This window comes from Lacerta agilis, chromosome 3, assembly GCF_009819535.1.
Source record: "Lacerta agilis isolate rLacAgi1 chromosome 3, rLacAgi1.pri, whole genome shotgun sequence".
NCBI classification, from domain to species: Eukaryota; Metazoa; Chordata; class Lepidosauria; order Squamata; family Lacertidae; genus Lacerta; species Lacerta agilis.
Window position 1 is genome coordinate 35,785,234 of NC_046314.1, and position 27,558 is coordinate 35,812,791.

Sequence of the window (27,558 nt, forward strand, 5' to 3'; positions counted from 1 at the left end):
TTTTACATAAATTTTCAAATATAGTTAGAAAGAACCTGTTTCCCCGCATAATGAAGCAAGCAACAATACTCAATACACAGGTCCCCCTGTGGTGTAATGTTAAGTGTCAGATATCTTTGTTGTCATTATAAAAGGTTCCGAGTGGATACCACGCTTCTATACAGAAAAATGAATTGGGAACACCATTTAATGCTTAACATGCTAAGTTTCTCCATTATTGCTACTGCCCACATCTTCTGTCTCCACAGAGAGAGTTGAAGATGATCCGGATTTTTAAAATTCTGCACAATGAGCTGTTGATCTGCCACAAACAAGAATGCAGCAAGTTGTTTGTGCTGGTCTTTCAGTTCATTGTGAAAGATGCTCAATAAAGCCAATTGTGGCGTGCAACGCCCAGTCTGTTGTGTCAGCCACACATTCACCTTAAGATATGCATTCGAGCACCCGAAGAATCACCATCGGTTGGCTTTTATACAGAAGCTGAACGAGTCACCAGTCAAGTGTGTGCTACAACATGGGTGTCCCTTCCAAAAACGCAAAACCTACTGTTCTTACTAATGGCAACCTTCATGTTAGGGTCTGTAGTTGCATGGTAGCACACAAAACATACCAACCAAAATGCCCACACTGTTTATTACACGGAAAGTTGCAAAATACAACACAGCTGACAAGACGTCATTATAACATTTCAATGCAAATTAAAATGTACGTAAAGCTGGCTAACAAAAGTAACCTGTCATTTCTCAGAAATGAAGTCAGCTGGGCTCCACTGGAGCAGCGAGTGGGAGGTGTATTAGGTTTCCCTTTGAGTTGGTGGAAGGAACACCAAAGTGTGACCCCCGCCTTTGGCTTGCCTTACACCTGGAATGATCCAAAAGAGGACCATTTAGCCTGTTGTGTCCTAGTACTCTATACAAAGGCCAAAGCCTCGGCTGCCTAGCCCACCATGTTATTCCCACTCACAACTGCACATTCAGTGCTACGGAAGTTCACATTTCCATTGTACAAGGCAGAGCTCTTCAGAATTATGTCCTAGAGTGGACTCAATGGCACTTAGGTTTAGTTTGTAGACATGAAACCTCAGCTCTACTTCTGGAGGCTGTCTTCTGACCAGGGTGTGGCGTGGCTTTCCAAACCACAGCAGTAGTGGAGAAACCCCAATGCTGCTCTTCAATAATTTTTGGGTTTTTAATTTTTTTTTTTAAAAAAAATCAGCATGGGTACAAGAAGAATCCCAAAACCTATTCTAAAAAGTTTCTTTTCTTTTCTTCCTTGTATCTCTTAGATGGTTCTGTGCATGGATATTCCCTCAATTTCCAGTTTGGTATGCTAGCATCAAATATGAAGTTATGGAGATATCCTCTGGAAAAGAAGGTGCAATGCAACGTGGGCCAACCCCTTACTAGTATTCTACATCTCAATGTGACAAAATAAGCTGACACAGGCCTTATCTGCAATGTGAACTGACAGAGGTCAACGACTAGCTGAGGGCTGTCGGATTCTGAAGCAGTTACATGGGCACACCCAATCCCTGAAGAGAGCCTACGCAGACACACTGTTAGTTTAACCTTCAGGTTTATTCATTCAGAAACCTAATAGTCAATTCGGCTGCAATCTTGTACTCACTTACCTGGGAATGTCCCACTGAAGCCCCAGGGGGACTTCTAACTATATATGCACAGGATTGCATTGGTACATATTTTGCCACCAACTTTTAGTATGATCCTGCTGCCACTTGGTCTTATTCTGCCTGGATAATTGTGGTTTGTTGCTCAAAATGAGTATTAGGACAGTGAGGGGGGGGGAAAGGAGGGGAAAGAAAAACCATTCCTTCAAATCAACATCATTGCTGAATTTCTCCATGTAGTAAAAGACTTTGGGCTTATTTTCCTCCATGATTTAGCAGTGTTTGTGCTTCACAGGTCTGGTGAAACCACATAGCACAGGGAAGAAAGGAAGAGCCTGCTGGATTTGGCCTACTTCCCATCTAGGCCCAGCATCCTGTTCTCAACAGTGGCCAACCTGATGACTATGGGAAGTTCAAAAGCAAGGCCTGAGCAGAGTGGTAGGCCCTCCAAATGTTGTTGGACTCCAGGTCCCATCAGCCCCGGCCAAAGGTGAGGGAGGATGGGAGTTGTAGTCCAGCCACATCTGGAAAGCTAGAGGTTCCCCATTCCTGTCACAGTGGACACATGCTGACAAATACATACTTTAAGAGTAATTCCCTGTTTTTAATTTCCATTAATTTTTGGATTAATCATACAATATAAATAAATACAGCTAAAACCAGCAATAATTCTAACAGCACTTACCTAAAATTACCTTAACCAACAAAATCTCATCTTTTTCTGTGTTACACCCCCTTCAACTAATATTTAATTCAGGCACATTTTTAAAAAGTTGATACATTGATTAGAATGTGTCACAGGTATCTGACACCAATCGATTGTGTAAGACTGGATCCCACATTCTCCTTACAGAATCAGCATATTGAAATGTGAAATATTTTCCAGCTGCAACAAGAAAGGGTCGCAATAGGCTTTGCAGACGTCATGTGAAAGGCGTTCCAGGTCACATGATTGCAATGTGTGGCGTTGTTTAACCCCAGGGTTCCTTCAGTTCCTATGCAAGTGGTAGCCATTGAGTGCCCAGTCTTGAACTTCTCCGCTGCTGAATATTGCAAAGAAGATGGCTCCAAATAAGTTAATGGCAGCGGCGATATAGAAGACAGTCTGCCATTCTCCCACAGTATTCTGGCAAAGGGGCAGAAATAAGGAGCTAAATCAGTGCATTAATGTAACAGAATCATGATCAGGAAAAAACTTAATGGCAGGAAAAGGAGAATGTATGGAGCAGATAATTTGTATTAAAAAGATGGCTGCGTTCAGATGTTGCATTCCTGATCCTTTAAACCCATTGTTTGCCTACAGTTGTGGAACCCATGGACTTGCAGATATTGCTGGACCTCAGCTAGCGTGGCCAAAAGTCAGTGGTGATGGAAGCTGTAGCCCAACAACATATGGAGAACTTCAGGTTCCCCATCCCTGGTTTGGAGGATTGGGTTTGCAAGAACTGCTCAAGCCACAGTTTATTGGTATGGATGTCATGGCCAACTATAGGTTGAGGAAACCAGAAGACTTCTGTTAAGGCTTGAAAAAAAGAGAACACTTGAACTCTCTGCTCTCTCCTGGTCTACCTGAGCACTGTTTAGAGACTGGATCTATGTAGCCAATACAATTATTTATTCAAAACATGGCATATTTTGTTCAGCTCAGTATGACTTATGCTAAACAGGATTCAATTAGGGGTGTAACTCTTAATCTGTATAAACTACACTCAAGAGTTTAGTGAGAGTTCTAAACTGAAGTTTCCACCAGCAGTGGAATAAAGTGTATAAAGAAATTTGAGAAGTTGCTCAAAGTTTGCAACTCTTGCTATTAAATAATATTTCAGTATAACAACCTGTCTTGTGAATCCATGAAAACTTGAGAACCTCAACTTATAGGAGGTCCACTGCTAGAGGAGATTTGAGCTGCACTCTGACACACACCCCAGTTTTTAAATCCTGAAGAATGGGTGTCAACCCAACACCAGTTTGTCAGACTCAAGGGTGCCTATAAAACTGATGGGGCTAAAAAGGCAGCTGTTCTGTGCTAGGATTTTTTTCTTCACACAGTGGACCCATGAAGCTTTGCTCCCCCCCCCTTTTTTCTTCTTTCCAGGTTGTCCTCATTTTGTTTTATATATGCTTGAAGAGGCTTAAAGAACTTGTTTTGCTGAATGGGTGGGTTACTATGGCAAAGCTCACAAAGCAACGGACGAGAACATATGGGTTATTAAAATAAAAATTGATATTAGTACAGAGAGTCTCAGAAAAGAGATTAATTTTCTCTACTGCATGACATATGGCTGCAGTTTTATATCAATAAACATGGTATGAGAGGGAAAGTATAAAACAATCTTCTTTGGTCTTGTTTAAAAACAACAAGAAAAAACCCATAGCCAATAATGACACACGTGACAATCAAATCTTTAACCTTTAAAAGAAGAAAACGGGGGGTGGGGGTGGGGAGACCAAGAATGACTTACACTATGAGTTAGGCCTTTAGCAACAAGTGGTCCCACCATTCCTGGGATAGTGCCAAATGAATTTGTAATTCCAAGGAGGATGCCAGCATATCTAAGAAAATAAGAAAAGAAAAAAAAGCCAGCTGATTCCCGAGGCCATAGTGCCTTGAACTTCTTTCTGGTTCTTAGGAACGATGGTAGGATTTTCATTCCCTTGCAATTCACACACACATATATTATACAAAACTAGACATGTATGGGGTGGGGAGATATTCTCAGCACAAGCTCAAATGTTTTGGCACCCGCAGCACTCCTGACATACTGAAACAAGACACCCCAGAAGGAATTTCACACATGATCCATCCACTTGTCCAGAGTGGATTAGGAGACATGCACAAACTTCTCAATGAAGTATTTATGAGGGAAATAAAACCCAAGCGCTAAGTCAATCTCATACTTGGCTTTAGCACAGGGATTCACAGTGGGCAGCCAAGTGGCCGCTCTCTAAGCCCTTGTGTGGATACACTTTGCATAAGGGCAATGCAATGTGGGAGGAACTGTAACTTTGCGACTTGCTTTCCTCTAATTTTATTTAAACACATACTGTATCTATTTTGGCTTCTGCATCTTAAATTTCAAAAAGCAATCCACAAACTAGAAGCATTAAAAAAAATATCTGTAAAACAACACAATTCTTAACAAACCACCAAACAGGCTGGAAAAGGTGTGAAGTTGAAAAAAAAAATGGAAGGCAGAAAACTGGAGCTCGACATGTGCCTCGCGGGCTTCCCTTGTCTGGTAATGTGAGGGAAAGACAAAATGATACTCCCGAGAAAGGATGCCTGGAGCAAGGCCAAAGCTCAACTGGTGGAACACACACTTTGCAAGTTCCAAGTTCAGTTCAGGACATCCCCAGGTAGCATTGGGGAAGACCCCCAGCTGAAACCCCCCAAAACCATTGCACAGCTTCAGTATATTAATTACATACTCTTTGAATAAAGAAGCTGGCATTTATATGACCTTTGCTAACTTGGAACTGCTTAAACATTAATGACTTTATGAAGATGAATGCCAAAGAGTAAAAGCCTCCCAGGACAGATGAGTATCTTATAAAGATTCCATAAATCCCTTAGTGGTATAGCTCCCCCCCCCAATATATCTAAGCACTGCAATGGCATTGATATGCACTTTGAAAATAATGTCTATAGTACATCTGTGTCCCACAGGAGCTCTTCCCCGTTACCTAAGTGTCAACCTATGTAAGTACCTCTAACTATACCTTCAACAAGCAAATATCATGTGCTACAGAAACACTGGTGGGTGGATGAGGGGAAGCAGGCAGAAAATATCAACAGCAGATTACACACTGCAACCCTTTGCATTTCTAAGCAGAGGTCAGCCCCACTGAAGCCCTCTTCAGGCATTCTCTAGTAATTTTAATTAAATACACAGGTGGGAGGTGGGTACAGGGAGGTAAGCATTTTAGTTCTGTTCTCCCTTCCCACCCCCCCACCCCCACTGCTGTTCCAATAGCCCTCCACAAGAGACAGGCAATCTTCTGAAGCAGGGGACATGCTCTATACCTGGAGGCTCCCTGCACATTTTAGAAGTCTGGAAGATCAGGATTCTATAGGATTTACTGCCAGAGTTAAGCGTGCATTGGTAGGATTGCAACTTAAGGCTGCCACACAAAGGAGCTGAATTAACCCAAATCAGTGACTGAAGAAAAACGCAGACAAGTAGTTATTTAATTCACTGTTTCAGGAAATATTGTTTGAAAAAAAGCACACACAATCATGAATACTTACGATGGTGCAATATCGAGGTGGTTGATGCTGTATCCTGATGTAGAAAAACCCCCTAGTGTTGTGGATATGGTTACAAATGCAACAGCCATTTCATAATCGCAGCCTATGAATCCAGCTGCTACAAGGAAAACCGCAGGTCCAATCATTCCTTAATAAAAACAAATCAGAAACCTTACCTTTATGGGAACTCAATTTTTGTTTATTCTTTGTGAAATACTGCAGTGACTTTTCATTTAAAAAAGAATACTAGTGGTTCTCAGCTCTTGATCTGTAAACAAAACAACAGTCCTTTGCTGATCCCCGGGCAAGACTGCCTAAAGCAACCAGTGGGTGGGGCCCCTGCTGTAATATGATTGCAAGGGAATGAGAAGGTGAGCACATGCTCCTTGGAATTCACAGGACGGAGCAGGTATTTGCCCTGTACCCTAACCACGTCTAAAGAGCCTTATGCACCAAGGCACAGGAAAGCAAACAGGTTAGAGATGCAGGAGAATTAGCAGCACCTGGAAACTCAGAAGCTGTAAAGGATAGATGAAAAAAGAGATCGTGGCCCTGGGGGAGTGCAACGTTGAAGGCACACAATGGTGGAAGACACTTGTAAGGGTATAGGAGTTTCTACTGACACAAGAAGTGCAACTGATCAGTGACAAGAGCAAATTCTCTGCATGTGAATGTTTAGAGCGTGACATCTCCAGTTAGAAGGAATTCTGGAAGCAGAACTAGGATAACTCTTCTGGGCTAGATGGACTAACATAGAAGGCAGCTTCATGCATTCATAGGGATTAATACAGGATCGGTTCAAGACATGCAGCATTGCTCTCAAGCATATTGAACATGCTGAATGAATGCATTCAATCCCTGGGAAAGAGATCATTGCAGTGGCACTCAGAGCCTAGAACAGGGGTCCCCAAACTAAGGCCCGGGGGCCGGATGCGGCCCAATCGCCTTCTAAATCTGGCCCGCGGACGGTCCAGGAATCAGCGTGTTTTTACATGAGTAGAATGTGTCCTTTTCTTTAAAATGCATCTCTGGGTTATTTGTGGGGCATAGGAATTCGTTCATATTTTTTTTTCAAAATATAGTACGGCCCCCCACAAGGTCTGAGGGCCAGTGGACCGGCCCCCTGCTGAAAAGGTTTGCTGACCCCTGGCCTAGAATCTGTCCCAAGATCCACATTACTGCAAAATGTCCCAGAGTAACATTATGAAATTATTTTGTCTGGCCTACTGTAATGCTACAAGATGGGTGGAAAGTAAGCAGCCTAAGTGAGAAATAAGCAACTACCGGTACTTTTGCATGCAACTTTTAAAGCAGAATCTAGTTTCAAGCTAGCTAGGAAATGTTTTAATCTCTGTGTCTTTTGTGCTGCTTTCTTATGGACTGACCATCGTTAGGTAATGGTAAACTTTACCATCTTGTAAACGTTGTTATGGACTGAACATCATTACTTTTTGATAAAAAACTGAAAATAAAAAGAGAAAAGACCCAGCAATTATTCTACACTGTGCTGCCACCTAGTGAACAAACTATATCATTATTCAATTTGGAGATGCATGCTTTCGCCTGAGCTATTTTATCCATGACAAAATTGAAGCTATTGGTACTTTTAACCTTCATTAAAACCCACAAACCTGTTGTAGTTGGCTTATTTAATAACCCAACTGGGTAATAAAAAAGTCACTAGAATATGGGAAATATCAAACACACCCTGTTCTGATCAAGACTTATCGTTTTATATTACAATGAAATAGCGAAGGGCATTTTTGCACAGGATAGGATGGAGAAAGAACAGAGCAGAAGAACAGCTGATTAAAATATCTGCATTTTAAACAATCATTTTTGTTAAGTTATCTCAGCTTCAGTTTATATAATGGCCATTTCAGGTTGCTTTGAGAGCTTATTTAGAAATAGGTATGTGGAAAGGGCAAGCAAGAACATGGAGGATGGATTGAGATGGCACAGCTCAGTAGTAGAACGCCTACTTCAAAAGCAACTCTTCCAGGTTCAGATCCCTGCCATCTCCAGGGGGGGGGGGGTCTGAGAAGCACATGGTAAGACACTGCCAATCAGTGTGTAGACAATACTGAGCTGGGTGATGTAACAAGGGGCTGACTCAGTGTCAGTTTATTTCAGAGAAGAGACCAAGCCAAAATGGATGCTTAGCAGCTTCATTGCAAACAAGAAAAGCAGCATGACTCACTGCCTCATTTGGACACAGGGCCACCTAAAGCGGGAACAGCAGTATAACAGTTAACTCTTCATTACACTCAGTTAAGGCTCCTTCCTATGAACCTACAACCAACCAGTAAGGGATACGGAACAAGGGCCCTGTCCCAAAGCTATTAACATCTGGCCCAAAGCTGGTTTCATCTCTCAGCTGTTAGAAGCATTGCCCAAGTGTGTCTGGGCACCTGTTTTCTCCAAAAGCCCAAGGGCACACAAAGAGGATTTCATCAAAGTTATTCTTCAGCTTTCCTAACCACAAAATCCTGGGAGCAGCAGCCAGGAACGGCCTGACCCTTTCATAGCCACTATGCATACCCAGCCAGGGATGCTTACCATATGCTGAGAGCAAAAGCAGCAAAAGTGAAGTGTTTATCAAGTCCTTGGTGGGCCACCATACGAGGCTGAGTTGAGGAGCTGCATTTGGAATTGTGGAACACAAGTTGTGTAGGAATGCTGTTGTTACTACTGGGAATATAAGCGTATATAAAATGCACCTGCCAGAAAGAATCTGGCAGAAGAATTGCAGCTTTCTTTACAACACTAAAGAATTTAAAACTGTGGGGAGGGTTTATTAAAGCAGGCAAAAACATTGTACATTTAAACTACAAGCCAAATTGAAAACAAGCACATTCTTTCCTTACCTATCAGAGTAAATGTTCTGCGAACACAAACGGTGGGCATGTTTTGCTTTTCCCGCAAATAATCAGCAAATTGACCAGACAGAATGATACAAATCCAGCAGCCAAAATAAGGCAGTGCAGATAAAAATCCATTCTGTACAGAAAAAGAAAACCAGATTTAGGATGGGATGGGAACACCTTTTTTGTGCATATATTTATTTATGTTCAAGATTAATATCTAAGTACAGAATAATAATAAAAATGTATTCAGCAGTACAAATGGGGTTGGGGACAGCTATTTAAAGGCTGTTTTGTACTGTCTGAAACAGCTGTTTTGTTGTAATGTTTCATGGATACTGTACTGTAAGATAACCAGTGAACATAATTGACAAGTCACACATTTTATGATAAAGGAAACTGACTTCCTTTCTAAGGATATGGCAAAGTGATAAATTCTTGCAAGCTACAGTGGAAACACATCCTGAGTTATGAGACATGAGTATATGGTTTAACAATAGCAGCTTTCCACCTATTTTCAGAGAAACACCAGAGGTTAACGACCAAGTTAAAGGAGAAGACACCTGCCTTGGCTTAGATTCATTTTACAGGAGCAGGGACTGCAACAGCCACTTTCAGGCAAGGTGACTCACTGTGAAAAAGAGTCTGAGAAACCCTTCAAGTAGGCAAAAGGATAGACCCAATGTTATGCCTCCAGATGTTTGTAGATTCCAACTCCCATCAGCCCCAGCCAGTGTGGGCAATGGTCCAGGATGATGGGAGCTGTCATCCAACATTTGGAGGGGAACCAAGTTGGCTCTCTTTGTTATATATATCAAGACCAATTCTATTTCCACTGAGGTAAACTGCAAAGCACTGATATCAGGTCAATCTGATTTAAAAGGAGATGCTTAAAGAGTTGTTCACACTACAGTGATTTCTCCATTTAATTATGCACCTTGCAGACAATAGCTAGCGTGCTTTAGGCACTTCATGAAGAGAAGAGTCAACAGCCAACTCTGTAATTGAAATTTCTGGAAAATTTTACCTAAAGGGTGTGATTAGTCTTGAAGATCCACTGTAGGAAAGCCCCTGGCAATCAGAAGAACTGATGTTCTACACAGCATCTGTGTCGCGTGTGTGTGTGTGTGTGTGTGCGCGCGCGCACACACACACACACACACACTGAGGGGGAACGTTTATAAATCAGCAGATCCACCAAAGGGGATTCAGACTCTGACTTGGAGTGAAGCCCCCCCAGTCAGCAACTCTGCTCAAGGTTAAGGAACCCAGCGTGATGCTGCACCCAGCAGACTGGGCGACTTATCCGAAGGTTCTCCCGAGAACAGCAGCAAAATGTTCCAGGAGGAAAAGGAACAAGGAGCCAGAGAAACAGCTTCAATTCCTTCCTCCTGGGAAAAAGAACCCTCTGGTGCACATTCATTTGTCACAGGTGTTCATTCTCAGAGAGCCTGTTAAATGTGCAGCCAGCAGAACAAAAATTGCAATTGCTCTGAAGGAATTTACATAGCAACCTTTAGAATTGAAGCACAAGGTAAAGAAGTTGGGTAGGCTACTCTTCACAGCTGCTTCAACCTAATTTTAGCAAATGCTCTTGAATGAGCAGCACATTTTTAATTAAGCTGTTAACCTTAAAATGCAAAACAGGGAGCAGCAATGGCACCGTCATGTTAAAGAGAAAGAGATAGAAAAAAGGACAATTCTCTCTCCTCTGATCGTAAATTGATTTTTAAGATGCAAGTTCAAATTTCATTATGCTGTTACTAAAAAGTGGCTAGAGTTTTAAGAGCTGCACTTCCAGGAGCAATATTGCTTGTTAAATTAACAGGATTATTTATGGACTGCAGGGGGGTGAGGAAGTGTTGGACACCCAAAGCCTCCCATTCTTTCACTAGAATGGATTTCCCAGGAAAAACATGAACACATGGCCTTAACTAAAACCCTGTGACAGGTGACAAAGATGCCATTTGATATTCTTGTTCCTAAAATCTCTCAGCACTGCCAGATACTCCACATACAGAGCCAACTTCAAGGCCACATACTGAATACCAGTGTGTGGTATAAGCCATGAACCAACGATTTGGGATCGCATTTCCACTCAGCCAAGAGGCTAACAGAGAAAGTCTATGCATGTCTACTCATACGCAAGTCACATTAGACTCCATGGGACTATTGTATTTTAATATTCTGTTGGAAGCCGACCAGAGTGGCTGGGGAAACCTAGCCAGATGGGTGGGGTATAAATATTTTAAATTATTATTATTATTATTATTATAACTTGCATGCGAGACCTATATAGGGTTGCGCTGTAATTAAATGACCCTGTGCAGCCCTGACCTCACGGTCAGGAGGCTATTTCTGTAGCTTCGCCCCAATGGGTGGTTAGGTTCTGATTGTCTCTGTAATTCCTAGTGAAAGCCAAGTTTATGACCTAGCCTAGGTCACTTCAGGGTAAGTTTTGTAACTGGAAAACACAGGGTATCTTACCTCCTGCACATCAAACCTCAGAATTTCCTTCATGTAAGTAGGCAATAGGGTAAGGAGTGTGTAGAAAGTCCAGTTATAAGAAAAGTGTGCTACGACGATAGCCCAGAGTGGAAGCGACGTCAGTATGGCTCCCCAAGGGATGGATTTCTGAGTAGAAAGCTACAGAGAAGGAATTCAATTCACATAGATGTTCTTAAATGTTTTTTGAATCACATTCCTTAAAATTTCAAAGAAGCTTATTTCTAAAGAACTTGTTCCTGCCAGTCTGCACTCTTAAGCATAATGGTAGATCCCTTAATCCCAATGGTTAAGAAGATCAGGAACAGGCTATGCTATGGGATTCATGTTCCTCCTTGAGTCCCTTACCTACTGCATGCAGGTACACCCACACGTAACCATGGTTGGCGCACAGTATGGGTGCACTTCTGTTTAACATGAGGAATACAAAACATTTGTCTGAGTGGTGACTTTTCAGGGATTCTGCTGCCGGGCATTCTTCTTCCTTTTCTCACCCAAATGTTCTTTTTAGCTGGCTTGTTCGCTTGCTGGAACCACCTCTTTTATACAGTTCTGTTCCATCTGTTTTATGTGTTTATAATTGTAGCGGTTCTAATTATAATTGCATGTTTTATTGATGTATCCCACCTTGGGACCTTAACGAGGAGGACAGATAATAAATCTTAGCATTTTTCAAGGACCTCTTTGTCTTTTAAATACGATAGTGGATGTATATTACTCCAGTACTTCAACAGAAATGAGCAAAGGCTTGACCAAAAAGTACACACCTGATCTGTAAGGGAGGAGAGAATGTATTCCTTTTCTGCATGGGAAATTCTCTTGTGTGTTTCTGGTGTATCACTAACTATCAACATCCAGAAGATGAACCACAGCACACCCAGGGCACCTTAAAGTGAAAACAACAACACTTATGGTCAAGGAAATGCCAGCCATGAGACTTTAAATGTGCAAGCACTGCTACAACCCACCAGCAGTGGCAGGCGTGGGTGATGCTGTGTTGCTCTCGCTTGGCTTCCCAATACCTCACATTACTGCCCCTTACCAGGAGGGAGAGGGGCAGAGGGCAAGACAGTGGGCAGCTCAGCACAATATGGGCACGGAGGCAGAGCCAATCTGCCACTCCTGCCACTGCCATTGTCCCTTCCCCTTTACCCCTCTCTCTCCTCTTGGCACGTTATATCAATGTTTGGTGCTGGGAAACTTGGGAGAACAGGGCTGCCCCACCCACAGTGCCTTGCCAGCTGCTACTGCAGATCACCTGCAGATCACCGTGAAATGTCTCTCAAGCCAGAGCTACCTGTGGATCCCACAGGCATGTAGTAACCAGCCACCCCCAACCCCAAAGGTAAATGAAAGAGATTGTTCCAACATAACAAATGTGTGTGTGCATATCCAGAGGGTCACTTAAATGTGAAGCCATGTGTGCCAATTGCCGTTGTCTGCTAAGGATACAACAAGTGTCAGCCTTGCGCATAAAAACTTCTAGATTTGTCAGCTTCCTGTGGCTAAAGAAGGCATAGATGAGGTGACCGTGGGTGTGATACGAAACAAAACTAATCAGAGATGTTTTGCACAATGGGACTATTTAAGTGAGAGAATTGGGTTGCTGAAAACAAACGAATTCTCCCATAGACAGAAATTCTCTTTGTGGGCAGTCTGTAGATCACGTTTCTTGACGCACGTGCATATAAAACCTTAACAGAAAAATGTCATCAGATCATGACATTCCCCAGGGTGTGACAGGCAAAATTGCTGGGGAAGTTATTTTAGGCATTTATTTACAATGATCAGGCACAAAGTGTTCTAGAAGTACACACGAAAAGCTTTACAATGACACTGGACTGAAAAACAATCTTCCAGCTGTGTTTTTTTTTTTTTTTTTTTTAAAAACATTGTCCTTAGGATTTGGGGTATCTTAATTGTACCTATGACAAATTGGAGTACCACTCGATTCTCCTGAATCATATTTAAAAGTTATACAGTATATAATTATTAAAAAGAGAGAGGGGAGGCAGGAGAGAGAGAAAAGAGAGTAACATAATTCACACCTTAATACTGGCGATTAGTTGTATGAGGAGGGGGGCGTTGAGAAAGTTTGCTCTTTTGCTCTTTTGTTTTGTATATTTTAAAACGAATAATTAAAAAAAAATACAATCTTTACTCAACTGAATGACATTTACAGTGAAAACACTCACCAAATATGTAGAACACATAAATCCAATTCATATAAAAACAGATCAAGCCAGACAACGGAAGAGACACAACAGTTCCTAGCTGTGCACCTAGAAATTAAAGTTTTATTTTTAAATAACAGTAATAACTTTATTATTTTTACCCTGCCCATCTGACCGGGTTGTCCCAGCCACCCTGTCTATATATACATATATACCCTAGCAGTACATACAGTGTAGACTGCTCAAGGATTGAAAATACTAGGCTTTGAATACACCCAGTTTAGGGATAAACATGGTTTAGTGGCAAGGCATGCATAGCAATGAACCATGCTTAATGGGTAGCTGCAGGAGTATGGGGGTGGGAGCAGAAATGGAATGCATAATCCTGTGGCCTGTTCCCAACCATTATACCACAGTTAAAAGAGATTAGCGCTGCATCTTCATTGGCTAGACTTGAGCATTTTTTAAAGCATCTCACCTGCATATGAAATACTAAGAAGTTTACTGCGTTCCAGTGGAGGAGCCCAACAGGACCACATGGCATGCATGGCAGGAAAGGTGACACCCTGGAAAACACATTTGTTTATAGTACAACATATCTTTCAAGAGTAAAATGATTTGGCCAAGATTTACTTCAATAAAACATCTCCAATGTAGCCTGGAGAAAGTACCAGTTGCATTAGTACAAAGCTATTTTCTGAACAAAATGCACATAGCTCCTGGGCAATTAAGCAGAACTAATTCCTTGCCTGCCTCAATTCTTCAGCTGAATATGCTTTGTGAACATAACAATTATGGTGAACTTTTGGTTTCTGCATAGAAACAGCAGCACAAATATTTTGAAGTGGTGGTTTTCCCTCAGTTTGGATTATTAAATGCCAACATGCAAAGGAGGCCGGACAGCATGGCAGGGAAGAGAGCTCATTCTGCAGACAGACCAGTTTAAAACAACAGCAACAAGACTCCCCTAAATTAAACCAGAAATCTAATAAAAACTATGTGAACTTTGAATAAAAACGTTCATGAACAATTAAGTCTAAAAGAAGTCACAAGCATATTAAAGCATCATATTAAACCCAGGGAGCGAAGGGAAGGGCTGGATTTATTTTGCAATTGTGCAAGAGCACAGAATGTGGCAATGGGTGGAGAATTCAGCTTCCTGGAAATATTCTTTTCCGCATTTCCTCACTTTTTAACAAAGCTGTCCTAGGAAGTTCTTTGCCTCTCACAATGATGGGGCAAAATCGCAAAGTAAATTATGTAGAGTAAGAGAAATTAGGGGAAACTGCTTGACCTGCATAATTTATACAGTTGCAGGATTCAGGTTTTTGGTGCAAAATTTGGAATGCCCACAAACAATTTTATTTTTTGACCCAGCCTATACACAGCTGTTTAAGGGAGCATGCAGCAGACATTTTACATAACAAAATTTCAGTTAAGTGCCAGCTCCACCCACCCTGGCACAACTTCCTTCCCCTCTATTCAAGCTCTGCAGATGCCATTTGATCAGTTCCACAGCCACAGAGGAACGGCATACCTTTCATATCAGCTCCTCACGCAGCCCTTAATATACCATTTCTCATTAACGTGGCGCTCTATGATCTTAACATTATGCTCGTCCTCACAATGAAGTAATAGAAGACTTGTTCGTTTTAAGGTAGGTGTAAGGAAAACTGGGAATGAGGAAGGAACCCTCAATTCTCAGATTCATGCCCATCTGTCTATCTGCTGGGGGGGGGGGGAATAAGAGCACACGAGAAGCCAGTGGAACTATAACTGAAGCAGCAGCAATGAAAAACCCAAGTGAGAAAAGTGCTATTAAGAACATGAGCAGAGCCCAGTTAGATCAGATGAAGGTCCCATCTAGTCCAGCACCCTATTTGCCCAACCAGATCCCTATGGAGCGGTTGATCCCAACTTGGTGCCTTCCAGGTGTTTTGGGAGTCCATTCACATCTGGGCGTTGCCTGGCTAGAGCTGGGATTGACTGGAGTTGGGGACGTGCAGCATTTGGAAGATGCCAAGCTGGAAAAGACGGGCCTAATGTAATTTATCAACATTACAGGGGAATGTTAATATATTTACAAAATAATTGTTTTAAAATTCTTGACAACAACAACAACAACAACAATAATAATTAAAGGGGGCGGAGAAGGAGAGATTACCTCACCCAGGCCTTCCAAAGCTCTGACAGCTATGAGGTACCCGACTCCTAAATCGGCTGCCAAAGGTGTGAACAAGGTGAAAATGGCAGTGCCCAGGATGCCAAACCCCAACAGCTTCTTTCCGCCAAATTGGCGGGCAAGATATCCACCAGGAACCTGTGTAATGATGTAACCATAGAAGAAGGAACCAAGGATCCAGCCTTGAGTATTTGCATCCCATGCATACTTTTTCCCCTGAAAGGGAGGGAGAGAAAAAGACATGGAGGTCTGGTTTCCACCCCAATTTGCATCACAGGAAGATATAACAAAGGACTGCATGCTCCCCATCCAGCAACACTGCACACCTATCAGTGACATACATTGCTAACCGCAGAGTGGCTTACAAACTACCGTATATTTTCCACATGCCCTTCATGGACATAGGTAACTATGTACTCATTTTTCATGGGATGCATGGAAAGAGCTCCCTATGTACAGCAAAAAAGTGACCACATCTTTGGTTTTTTTTTTTTTTAGATGAATGACATTAAAATATACCTAGCTGGTTAATATCCTGTTAATTGTTTTCATTCTGTCAACCAGGCTCCTAAAGCCAGCCAAGTGTCATAAAAAATAATCACACATCAATTGATTTCAAAGCCTTCTCCTCTTCTTTTCTTTATTTAATGTATGAACTACCACACTTGACAGACTTACAAACTTTAAACAACTGTAGGCTGTACAAACCCACCCAAATTTAACACATTTACATTCTTGTGGTGCAGTCCAGGTTGGCCTGTACTATGTGCTACACTGGAAGCTGCCTTATGACAAGTCCAACCATTAGTCTATGTAGGTCATTATTGTCTACACTGACTGGCAGCAGTTCTCTAGGATTGTCAGGGCATTATATTAGGCTCCAGGGTGCTATCCTTTTATTTTCAGAACAGTAGCATCCATCACATCACACAGGATGTGTACGTGTGTATGTGTGATTCTGGAGGCAGCAAAAATCTATAAAGGGATTTGATGAGGAATGAATGTTACTTGCCTTAAACAAACACACTCCTACAAGAATTACTGTAAGGTAGGGTTGCCGTATTCTGAAAAGTGAAATTCTGGACACAAAAGTTGAGCCGGGGGGGGGGGGGGCCTGCAAAGATGTTTTTAAGCTATTTTCAAGAAAATTCACCAAAACCTACACTTCTGACAAGGGTTGCCATACGTCCGGATTTTCCTGGACATTATAGCAATTTCCACCCAGACAGACACCGATTCCAGTGGCCAAATCCCAGCAATTTCCGGGAAATTCCGGATGTATAGCAACCCTATGTAAGCAGTCAGAGTTCAGATTGACCGATGCAGATAAAATAGTGGCATCATCTGAGCAGAATCTCTGTGATAAGAAGAACTTCAAGGGCTATTTGAAGACACCGATCATGCAAAAGAATGCTGAGAGATAAGATATATTCCTCTGATCATAACTGCTTTTAAAGATCCCATGGATAATTTCACAAGGAGGTGCTGATTTAATGTTCTGCACAATCCTCTGCATGTTTATTCAGAACATAGGAGTATGATTTCAACGGGTCTTACCAAATGAGACTTAGTCCAAGGTAAGACTGAAATCCTATACCTACCTAACTGGGAGTAAGACCTATTAAAAATCACCTGGATTTACTTCTGAGTAAATGCCTCAGATAACACTGCAAGCGTATTTAAGTTGTGCCCACTGTTAGTCATACTCTTTGAAATTAGTAGAGTGGGCTCATTGTGGACATCATCCATTTGGTTTACTCTAAGTAGAACTTAGTTGGATACAACCCTTTATAAATATTCACCCACATCAATACTGGCATTCCACCAGCTCTTGAAGAGATAATAATTTAAAACACATACCCTTTAAGACAGTTCACATTCTCAAAAGTAGATCTGGTAAAACTTACCGTAGTGTTACGAGGAACAACTGGGGTAGAAGAATGTTCTTTGCACACATTTGAAGAAGTATTTCTGGTCAAGCTTGCATTTGATTCTACCATGTCCACTAGGGCAACACTTAAATTGACACGAAGTGCATATAAGATAAAGAATCCCAAGAAGGCCCAGATCGCTAAGCTGAGGCGAGCAGAGCAGCATATTGGCGCTAAAAGAAAAAGTGATGTACATTAAAAAGCATTAATGTAAAAAAAAAAAAATCCCCACAACTCTGGCTAGCAACCTATCTTTAACAGAAACAAAGGCTGAAGGCCCAGCAATCTTGTCTTTGCCCCCAGACTCATTCTCACATAAGCTAAAATGCAGGCAATGGACTAATGGCGGGGGGACACCGCCAAAACTATTCAGCGTGGACTGAGAATGTTCAGGAGCCACAAAATGTTGAGTTGTCAGGTCACATCCATTCCACACTATACATTTTTGTTGTTTTATGCCACTGTAACAGTTACGGTTTGGCCCAAAGAATCCTGGGAACTCTAATTTGTTAAAGGTGCTGGGAATTGTTACGAGACTCCTATCCCCTCTCACAGAACTACAATTCTCAAGAGTTCACTGAGAAGCAGGATTGATCCATTGACTCCATAGTGTGGATGTGCTCTCCTGAAACTGTAGCCCAGGGATGGGGAAACATTTTGGCCTGGCTGGACGGCAGCTTGGTCAGCACATTTCCCCCAGGTAAGTGTTGGTGAAGCAGCACCAAGCAGGATCAAACACTCTGCTTACCAGCTGGTAAGGCTACATTTATGTAGCCAATCTGCTCTATGCAGGGCTCTGCTTCACCAGTGTGTTCTCTGCAGGGGGTGCGCTGATGAAGCAGCCCCCAGCAGATCTGAACACCATCCATCAGGAGATGTCACCCACTGACATCTGGCAGGTGGGTATAGTTTGAGGGACCAAGGCCTTGTGGACCAAGGCTGGTCTGCACGTCACGAGGGTCTCCACCCATTTTAGACTTTAAAAAGGTAAAGGGACCCCTGACCATCAGGTCCAGTCGTGTCCGACTCTGGGGTTGCGGCGCTCATCTCGCTTTATAGGCCAAGGGAGCCGGCGTTTGTCCGCAGACAGCTTCCGGGTCATGTGGCCAGCATGACAAAGCCGCTTCTGGCAAACCAGAGCAGCGCACGGAAACGCCGTTTACCTTCCCGCTGGAGCGGTCCCTATTTATCTACTTGCACTTTGATGTGCTTTCGAACTGCTAGGTGGGCAGGAGCTGGGACCGAGCAACGGGAGCTCACCCCGTGGCAGGGATTCGAACCGCCGACCTTCTGATCAGCAAGCCCTAGACTCTGTGGTTTAACCCACAGCGCCACCATCAACCCCCCAAAACTGGAGGGCACAAATTGGGTAAAGGCTGCTTTACAATAATCATTGCTTATCTATTAATTCACAAGCAGGAGAGTATATGTTTATGTATTGTTCAATTATTTCAGTTAGAATAAACATGAACTTCAACAGTTTGTTAAAGGTATGTAATCATTCATATGATCACAGGGTTGATTTATGTAGCCTTATTAGGCACCTCAAGCCATTACCAAGCAACTCTAAGCTATTGGACACATCAGGTATGACAAAATGTGCCTGAGAAACAGAAGACGATATCCCTCCAAGTCATACTCAGAGTAGACCCACTGAAATCAATGACCTTAAATTACTAAAGTTATGGCTCTACTCTTGAGTATGACTTAGTGGTGCATTACCCACAATAGTTTTCTAGCTCTGCTAAGGAATCTCAAATGACCGAACCCAAAAGCTTGCAGGTATGGCCTGAAGGTGTTTCATAAGAAATTATGCCATATTTTTTGATAAATTGTGGTGAGCGAACCATGTATGGAGGAGGACTGACTACCCGTGCCCCATTCTCAGCTGTTGTTAGATTCCAACTCCCATTAGTCCCAGCCAACATGGCCAACAACATCTAAAGGGCCACAGTTTCAATAAAAATAGTGGGGTAAGACGCTCAAGCAAATGACAAGAGGAGAAGTGTGCACAATACATGCTCACTCATGGATACAACATACATACAAACACGTAAAGCAAATGAAGTGTGCATTCTGCCAGCTACTCAGAGTGCCCACTCCCCCAAATCCAACCCTAAAGGGGAAACAAAACTCACACCCCAATATTCTGTCCATGTCTTAACATATACTTTTCAATCATGAAATGCAAATAAACCACATGTTCACCAAAATCTCACTTTAAATATACAAAAAATATTACTCATATTTGCTTTGCTGCATGATTACTATACTGTACTATGGAAAAGATTACCGGTATGTGATTCTCTCTCTTTCTCCATATATACATACATACACACAAACATTCTTTTTTAAAAATGTAACACGCCACAACGCAACTTCTTACCATTAACATCCCCAGGAGCTACTTCTTTCACAACCAACCTTGTTTTCGAAGACATTTCCCTCTAATTTCCTAGTTACTGTTGTGCTGGATCATCGTAATGCTCCCATGATCTGAACGGAAAGCTCCTGCAACATTTTTAGTTTGAGGAAGTTGCTCTGAATAGCTACTTATTACTGCAAATGAGGCACAGTAGACGTGGCATGTGCAAGTTTATTATCTTGCTATTCTAGTGCCCAACATTAAACAGCAAAGGAGCCTTCATTGGTGTTAATAACATCCTTATTCTTCTGCCTTTCTGCAAGACCACTAAGGTATTGTTGCTTTCACAAACCACTTCTGGCTTTCTTCCAGATCCACCTCTGCTGGTAGATGTGGAATATCCTGTTCTGCAGCTCTGCTTTGCTCAGCAACCCGCCTTTTGCCATTCACGTCACATCACACTGCTTTCAGTCAATAGCCTCTCTCTAACCCCACTGCCATGTAAACACTAAATGCCAAATTCTGAATTTCAGTCATTGCCATTCGATTTCTTACTTAACTATAAACACAGTATTTTTGAATTGAATGTTTGGCATCAAATTCATTTTAGAGACCAACTGATTTTGTTCCTGGTATGAGCTTTCGTGTGCATGCACACTTCTTCAGATACCTTTCGTGTGCATGCTTTCGTGTGCATGCACACTTCTTCTTTCGTGTGCATGCACACGAAAGCTCATACCAGGAACAAAATCAGTTGGTCTCTAAGGTGCTACTAGAAAGAATTTTCGATTTTGTTTTGACTATGGCAGACCAACACGGCTACCCACCTGTAATCAAATTCATTTATTTACTTTTCTCAGCTGTTAGTGCAGATTTACTACTTAGGCAGCACCACTTTCAACCAACTTTTCCCACTTGTTCCAAGTCCCCAAAGCAAACAGGGCTGTACAAAGTCTCTACAAGATGCAGAGTAGGGGAGAAGAAGAGGAAATCCCCTGCTGCAGAGAAAACCACCTTGGTTTTTGGAGGGAGCGGGAATAGGTGTGCTGCTGTAATCTCTCACCATTAAAAAACAACAACAGGTCTGGATGTACACTGTGACAAGTATTTGGGTCTTCAACTCTTCAACATGAGCTCTGACAACTTCATACCAAACATGGGGAAGTAAAACTGACAATGCTGTGCTGGGCAAGGAGCAACCCCCCCCCCCCCAAAAAAAAAATTCAACGTGATCAGCCATTGCTGGAAAGGACAGGACTGTAATCTTGCCTTTAATTGCCTTTTTAAACCCATGTTTTATGGAAGGATAAATGAACACCACTGTAACTGAGCTACATATGGAGGGATCACAGATCCTTACAATAATGGTATGTATGTATGTATGTATTTATTTATTTATTTATTTATTTATAAGGATAGCTTCCTTATCACTTTGCTACATTCCCCCCCCTCTTTTAATAACAGACTGCCCTGTTTAGTGTTTTTTTTAAAGGATATTTTATGCAATTGTACAAAACTTATGCCACAAGTGCATGCAATTTCAAAAGGACACCAATTTTAAGATTTCCAATGTGAACATTTAGTGGCAAGTAGAAATGGACAAAGGCAGCTGGCTGAAAGGGATTAAGAGCTATCTTGTTTGATTGGATCAAAGTCCAGAGTTCTGTTTCCATCCAGATGTCTCCGGGAGCGCAGAAATAAGGCAGGAAGCCAGGTTAGGAACTACGTTGCAACTTAATCAATGAATCATACGAGTTTTAGTTAAATGATCAGTCAACTCAATTTTGCAGAATTTCTGAAGCAACATTAACACATTCATTCTTTTACAGGTAGGTAGCCGTGTTGGTCTGCCACGAAAGCTCATACCAAGAACAAACTTAGTTGGTCTCTAAGGTGTTGTGGAATTTTTTTATTTTATTTTGTTTTGACGTTCATTCTTTGTTTGCTTGCTGTTGTTTTGTTTTTTTTAAAAAAGAATGCACATGTGTTTCCTAGCAGGCATCAACTTGTAAGAGGCATGCAGCCCTCTTGTGTGAAAAAAGGAAGATTTAACAAGATGTTATACGCATTTGTATTGAAAAGAATATGTATTTAAATGTTGCTGCCCAATTAATTTTTAGTTTATTAAACATTTTAAACAGATAAATAAATTAAACAAAGCATCCCTAGATATAGCCATTATCTTGCATCTAGTAACTGGAGGTATACTGTCTTTCAAGATGCTAGTTCACGTACCTGCATGTACCGTTTCCTAAGTTTTATCATTAGGAACATGTCGTTCTCTTCAAATCAGTGCAAATAGATCTATGCAAACAGCACTTGCACTAAGGTTCCAGGTGATTTTTCAGGATAAATACTGCTGGTCAGAAATGAATAAACCGCAAGAGGAAGTTTAATCTATGGGACAGAGCTTTTGAATTGGATCCAGGGCCAATCCTCCTGGCTCCTCAAAGAACGGACTGGGTGACTTAGGGAAAGTCATGAGCTCAGTTAGGCCAGCAGGAGAGACACAATGGCAGTATTTGCATGTCATGGTAGCTTGTTCCCAGCTTAGTGGTTTGAGCAAAACAAACCAAGGTCCCCAGTTTGTATGCAACACTAAATCAAGGTTTGTGCTTTGTTCCCCCCATGGGCTGGTAAGGAAGGAACTAAGCAGACATGGTTTGCTTGTGCACAGCAAGCCAGTTTACAGCTTTACTGTGACATGCAAACACGGTACGTTTCCGAGCACAATTCAAAGTGTTGGTGCTGACCTCGTTCCAGTATACCTGAAGGAGAGTCTCCACCCCCATCATTCTGCCCGGACACTGAGGTCCAGTGCCGAGGGCCTTCTGGCGGTTCCCTCGCTACAAGAAGCCAAGTTACAGGGAACCAGGCAGAGGGCCTTCTCGGTAGTGGCACCCACCCTGTAGAATCCCCTCCCACCAGATGTCAAAGAGAAAAACAACTACCAGACTTTTAGAAGACATCTGAAGGCAGCCCTGTTTAGGGAAGCTTTTAATGTTTAATATATTATTGCATTTAATATTCTGTTGGAAGCCACCCAGAGTGGCTGGGGAAGCCCAGCCAGATGGGCAGGGTATAAATAATAAATTGTTCTTGTTGTTGTTGTTGTTGTCATCAACGTGTTAAATAATTTGTTGACAAAATATCTTTTCTCCCATAAATACACCACTAGAGGAGGTGGGAATGAGCTCCAAATTATATTTTTCAAGCAAAATGCAAAAGAGTTTATAGAAGACAGAACATTTATTACAATCTGATGTTTTATTATTTAATTATTTTTGTAAACTATTTTGATGCTTTACTTTAATCAAGAATAATGTAAATTTTGTGAAATAAATAAATAAATAAATGTTTAAGCTGCTCCTTTTCCAAGACCACACTGAGGGGCTGTCCCAATAAACCCGTGAAGCAGGTTTGGCTGATGACTGCAAGTAGCCAAAGACCACCTAGGGAGCTTCAGGGAGGAGCATGAATTTTAAGTCAAATCTCCCTGCTCTAAGCACAACACTCTGATATAACATCCTGGCCCTGTAGTGAAATGCAACCATGTAGATAAGGACTTGCCCAATACTTTGCAGCTGCACAGCTTATGGTCTCTCTTCCTCACCCCCCTTGGATGTCCCTGTTAAAATGTTTACACAACTTTATTGCAAAGCGTTTACCTACCCCTTTTCTTTGGATCAGAAACCAGTCCTAGCTTTTCAGGGGTTGCTTACATCATTGAAAAAGTCTCCCCCCCCCATTAATTATGAGAGCTTAATATGGACTTTTAGTGCCCAGGGTAACAACAGAATCTGATACACGTCTACTCAGAAGTAAGCCCTATTGAGTTCACTGGTGCTTACTTCTGAGTAGATATGTACAGGGCTATGCTCAGTCTAAAACAGGGGTCCCCAAACTAAGGCTTGCAGGCCGTATACGGGCCACGTGAGCCAATTATCCGGCCCGCAACGACCCCCGCTGGCTGCTGCCACCTGCTCTATCGGCACAGCATGGCTGCCCATCTCAGGGTCAGTACTGCGCCGGAAATAGCTTGTGCGCATGCGCAAGCATCATTTCCACCGCACTTCCAGGTCTGCGGAGGCCCGTGCGCACACACACACAAGCTGTTTCCGGTGCTCCACCGACCTGGAAGTGCACCGGAAATAGCTTGTGCGCATGCACAAGCATCATTTCTCTGGGTCAGTACTGCGCCGGAAATAGCTTGTGTGCATGCACAAGCATAATTTCTGGCGCACTTCCGGATCTGCGGAGGCCCGTGCACACACGCACAAGCTATTTCCGGTGCACTTCCAGGTTGGTGGAGCACTGGAAACAGCTTGTGTGCGTGCACACGGGCCTCCGCAGACCTGGAAGTGTGGCAGAAATTACGCTTGCGCATGTGCACAAGCTATTTCCGGTGCCGCGCGACCCGGAAGTGTGCCGAAAAAAGCAAGTGTGTGCACGTATGGGTGCACGCTCCCTCGCCCTCTGGCCCGAGACCGGTTAAGTTTGCCAACCCCTGGTCTAAAACAACTTGCAGCATTCTTCCTCTGCCTTTCCAAATATTTGCTCATATTCCTTGAGACACCACTTCGTCACCTCAACTATTGCACTGTCTTGTAAATTGGGTCACAGTATTCAACCTAGCATGGTAGCATTTTAGTTTCTTCTGCTGATAATGAATATCTTGCATCAATTAAATAAAATATGATAGATCAAGTATTTGCATGGTTTACATAGCTGCATCCCCCCCCCCACAGTAAATTGTGTATTTTGGCATTTTGGGGTTACAGAATTTTGGCTTTCCAATTTGCAGTAAATTAATTGCTCTGCAAATAGTCAAACCCTTCTCTTCTCCTTATTTACTATGGTTAAACCTGGAAATGATGCAAGTAGCGATATAAACATATTGACTAGAGTTTAAAGAGTCTCTTAGGCTCATTCTAGGTGTTTGTACTAGCCTTTATATTTTAATTTTTTTCTTTTAATTCCTTATTACAATTGACAGTTGAAACTCCCCTCAGTTTTGTCAAATGGCAAAAGAGGTAAACAATCCTCCATAGCAACTAGTCCAGGGGTCAGCAACCTTTTAAAGCCGTGGGCCGGTCCACCGTCCCTCAGACCATGTGGTGGGCCGGACTATATTTTGGGAAAAAAATATGAACGAATTCCTGTGCCCCACAAATAACCCAGAGATGCATTTTAAATAAAAGCACACATTCTACTCATGTAAAAACACGCTGATTCCCAGACCGTACGTGGGCTGGATTGAGAAGGCGATTGGGCCGCATCTGGCCCCATGGCCTTAGGCTGTCTACCCCTGAACTAGTCCCTACACCAGTGTTTTTCAACCACTGTTCCTGGTGTGCCGTGGGAAAAAGATGTTGCCTGGTGTGCCGTGGGAAAAATTGAAAAATTACTTTATATATAGTCAATATAGGCACAGAGTTAATTTTTTAAACATTTTCTAATGGTGGTGTGCCTCGTGATTTTTTTCATGAAACAAGTGTGCCTTTGCCCAAAAAAGGTTGAAAAACACTGCCCTACACAACACTTAACTGATATGCCAAGACACTTATTTTGTTTTCTGGCCCGAGCATTCTATTTCTAGCGATCTCTAAGATGCTCTGATAAGAGTAACAACTCAGTAAAACAAAATACAGTAAGACTAATTGCCTTTTGTCTTGCAAGCCTTGCTCTAGCATCAAACAGAACAAAATTCCTGCATTGATAGCATGCACACTATCTAAGCAGGGACCACACCAATATTTACAAACCAACAATACTGAAAGACATCACATGCAACAATTGCACATGTGTGGATGGTGCTCAACCCATTTATTTATTAAAAATATTTTTTTCACCACCATTCAGTGGAGCTTTGCTGCACAGTTTAAGCATAAGGAAGCAACAACCAAACAAACACATGTGTAGGATCATTGCATGTTTGTGTGTGACCATCCTGTTGATCAGCACCTACAGAAAAGTTTCTCACGTGTGCAGGCATATGTCTACTATATGGGAAATCTATAACATGCAAGTAAAAAAAAGGTAAAGGTACCCCTGACCATTAGGTCCAGTCGCGGACGACTCTGGGGTTGCGGCGCTCATCTTGATTTACTGGCTGAGGGAGCTGGTGTACAAGTGCTTGTATTTAAAACATGTTTCTTAAGAATGAAGACCCACTGACTTCAACAGCACTGCTTCCTAGGCAGTGTACTTTACATACATGCCCCAGGCAGCAGTTATGTGCTTAACCGAGATAAATTATTACAGCATCGTAACAGATTTAATGGAGCATAAATTTTGTAGATTATATCCCATTTAGGGGAGGGTTAATAGCTATGCTTGCAGAAGGACTTGAGTTCAATCTCTGGAATCTCCAGCTTAAAAACTCAAGTAGCAGATAAGAGAAGACCTATAACCTTGGAGACAATACTGGGCAAAATGATATAATGCAGCTTCTTATGTTCGCATCAGATGCATTAAGCATTATCCTTATTTGGTACACTCACAAAGGAGTAAGGGGGGAAATTGGAAACAGTGGACTGAAAAGTCAGGACAACTAATGTATACATGATAAGCCTGCCCAATCATTCACAACAATCAGTCTGCAATTTCAAGATCTCTGTTCTGGGCTACTAGTAGTAGTAGTTGTGGGGTTTTTTTAAAAAAAAAGTTGTTAAACAACTTGATGTTTCATTATGTTTTTATATTCTGTGGAAGCTGCCCACAGTGGCTAGAGCAACTCAGTCAGATGTATGTATTACTACTACTACTACTACTACTACTGAGTGGTTGTAAATTGCCTTAACACTCTTGAACCCACACTTTGAGGTTTCTCCCTCGACATCTGCGTGTGTTTGTGTACCGGTAGCTGGCAAGTGAAGGCAACTGTTCACACAAATGCAACGTAGCCCACGAAAATAGAATAAACCCGTTAGCTTTCACGGTGCCACAAGACCTCTCGCTGTGTTTGCTGTCGCCGACCACCCCTCTGAAGCTGGTCGTCAATGGACTCGGTGATACTTATGGCGACAGACGGCAGTCCTGGGAAGTCAGCACCGAAATGGAACTTCCTTCCGAATAAAGGGGCATAATGCTGCGTTTGCTAGCTACTGGCAAACCTGCACAGGACCGGGGCTGCTAAGACACCTCTCCACAGGATACTGGAGACGGTGGAGGCGCCACCACAGAAAGGTCTGTCTCCCACCAACCCGCCTACTCCCCCACAGCGAGGGGAACTGGCTGCTGGAGACAAAAAAGAGGGCGGGAGGCTCACTACTGAGGTGTGCGTTGCGGGGCAAGCGATCCCTCCCCAGCCGCTGCTCTCACCCGCCTTGTCGGTGGGCTGGGCTTCTCGCAGCAGGAGCGGGGTACGGTCCTCTTCTTCCTCCGCCTCTTCGGGTTCCGGGGTCTGCATGCTCCACTTCAGGGCAAAAGCAAACGCGAAACCAGGGCTCCCTAGATGAACCCAGCCCGTCTGTCGGCTGCTTCCCACCAAAGTCAGCTGCCAGAAAAGCTTAGGCAAGCAGCAGGCACGTGACTTCGAGCCGGGCGGAAGTGCCGCCGCTACCATGAATCGCTGGCTCGGCGCCTATGGAACGGGTTTGTTTTCCTTCCCCCGTCCTCCTCCTCGACCATATTTGCTGCGGGCAGACGCCTTTCTGCTC

The 27,558-nt window shown here is 42.6% G+C and overlaps 1 protein-coding gene across 2 annotated transcripts; it reads right to left on the minus strand.

The window, feature by feature from the left end:
• Positions 1-1,334: 1,334 nt before the first annotated feature.
• On the minus strand, positions 1,335-27,476 carry SLC17A5 (solute carrier family 17 member 5). 2 transcript variants are annotated; one of them, XM_033143248.1, is made up of 11 exons: positions 27,221-27,476; positions 17,509-17,705; positions 15,584-15,817; positions 13,898-13,985; positions 13,441-13,527; positions 12,013-12,131; positions 11,228-11,386; positions 8,744-8,876; positions 5,877-6,024; positions 4,090-4,180; positions 1,335-2,753 (listed from the first exon to the last, which is right to left on the minus strand). In XM_033143248.1, exons 1-11 carry the CDS (start codon positions 27,462-27,464, stop codon positions 2,616-2,618), a joined length of 1,638 nt encoding a protein of 545 aa, XP_032999139.1. In that variant the 5' UTR covers positions 27,465-27,476; the 3' UTR covers positions 1,335-2,615. The 2 variants fall into 2 exon arrangements, with proteins under 2 accessions (XP_032999139.1, XP_032999140.1); XM_033143249.1 differs by lacking the exon at positions 27,221-27,476 and adding an exon at positions 19,919-20,456.
• Between the last annotated feature and the right edge of the window lie 82 nt (positions 27,477-27,558).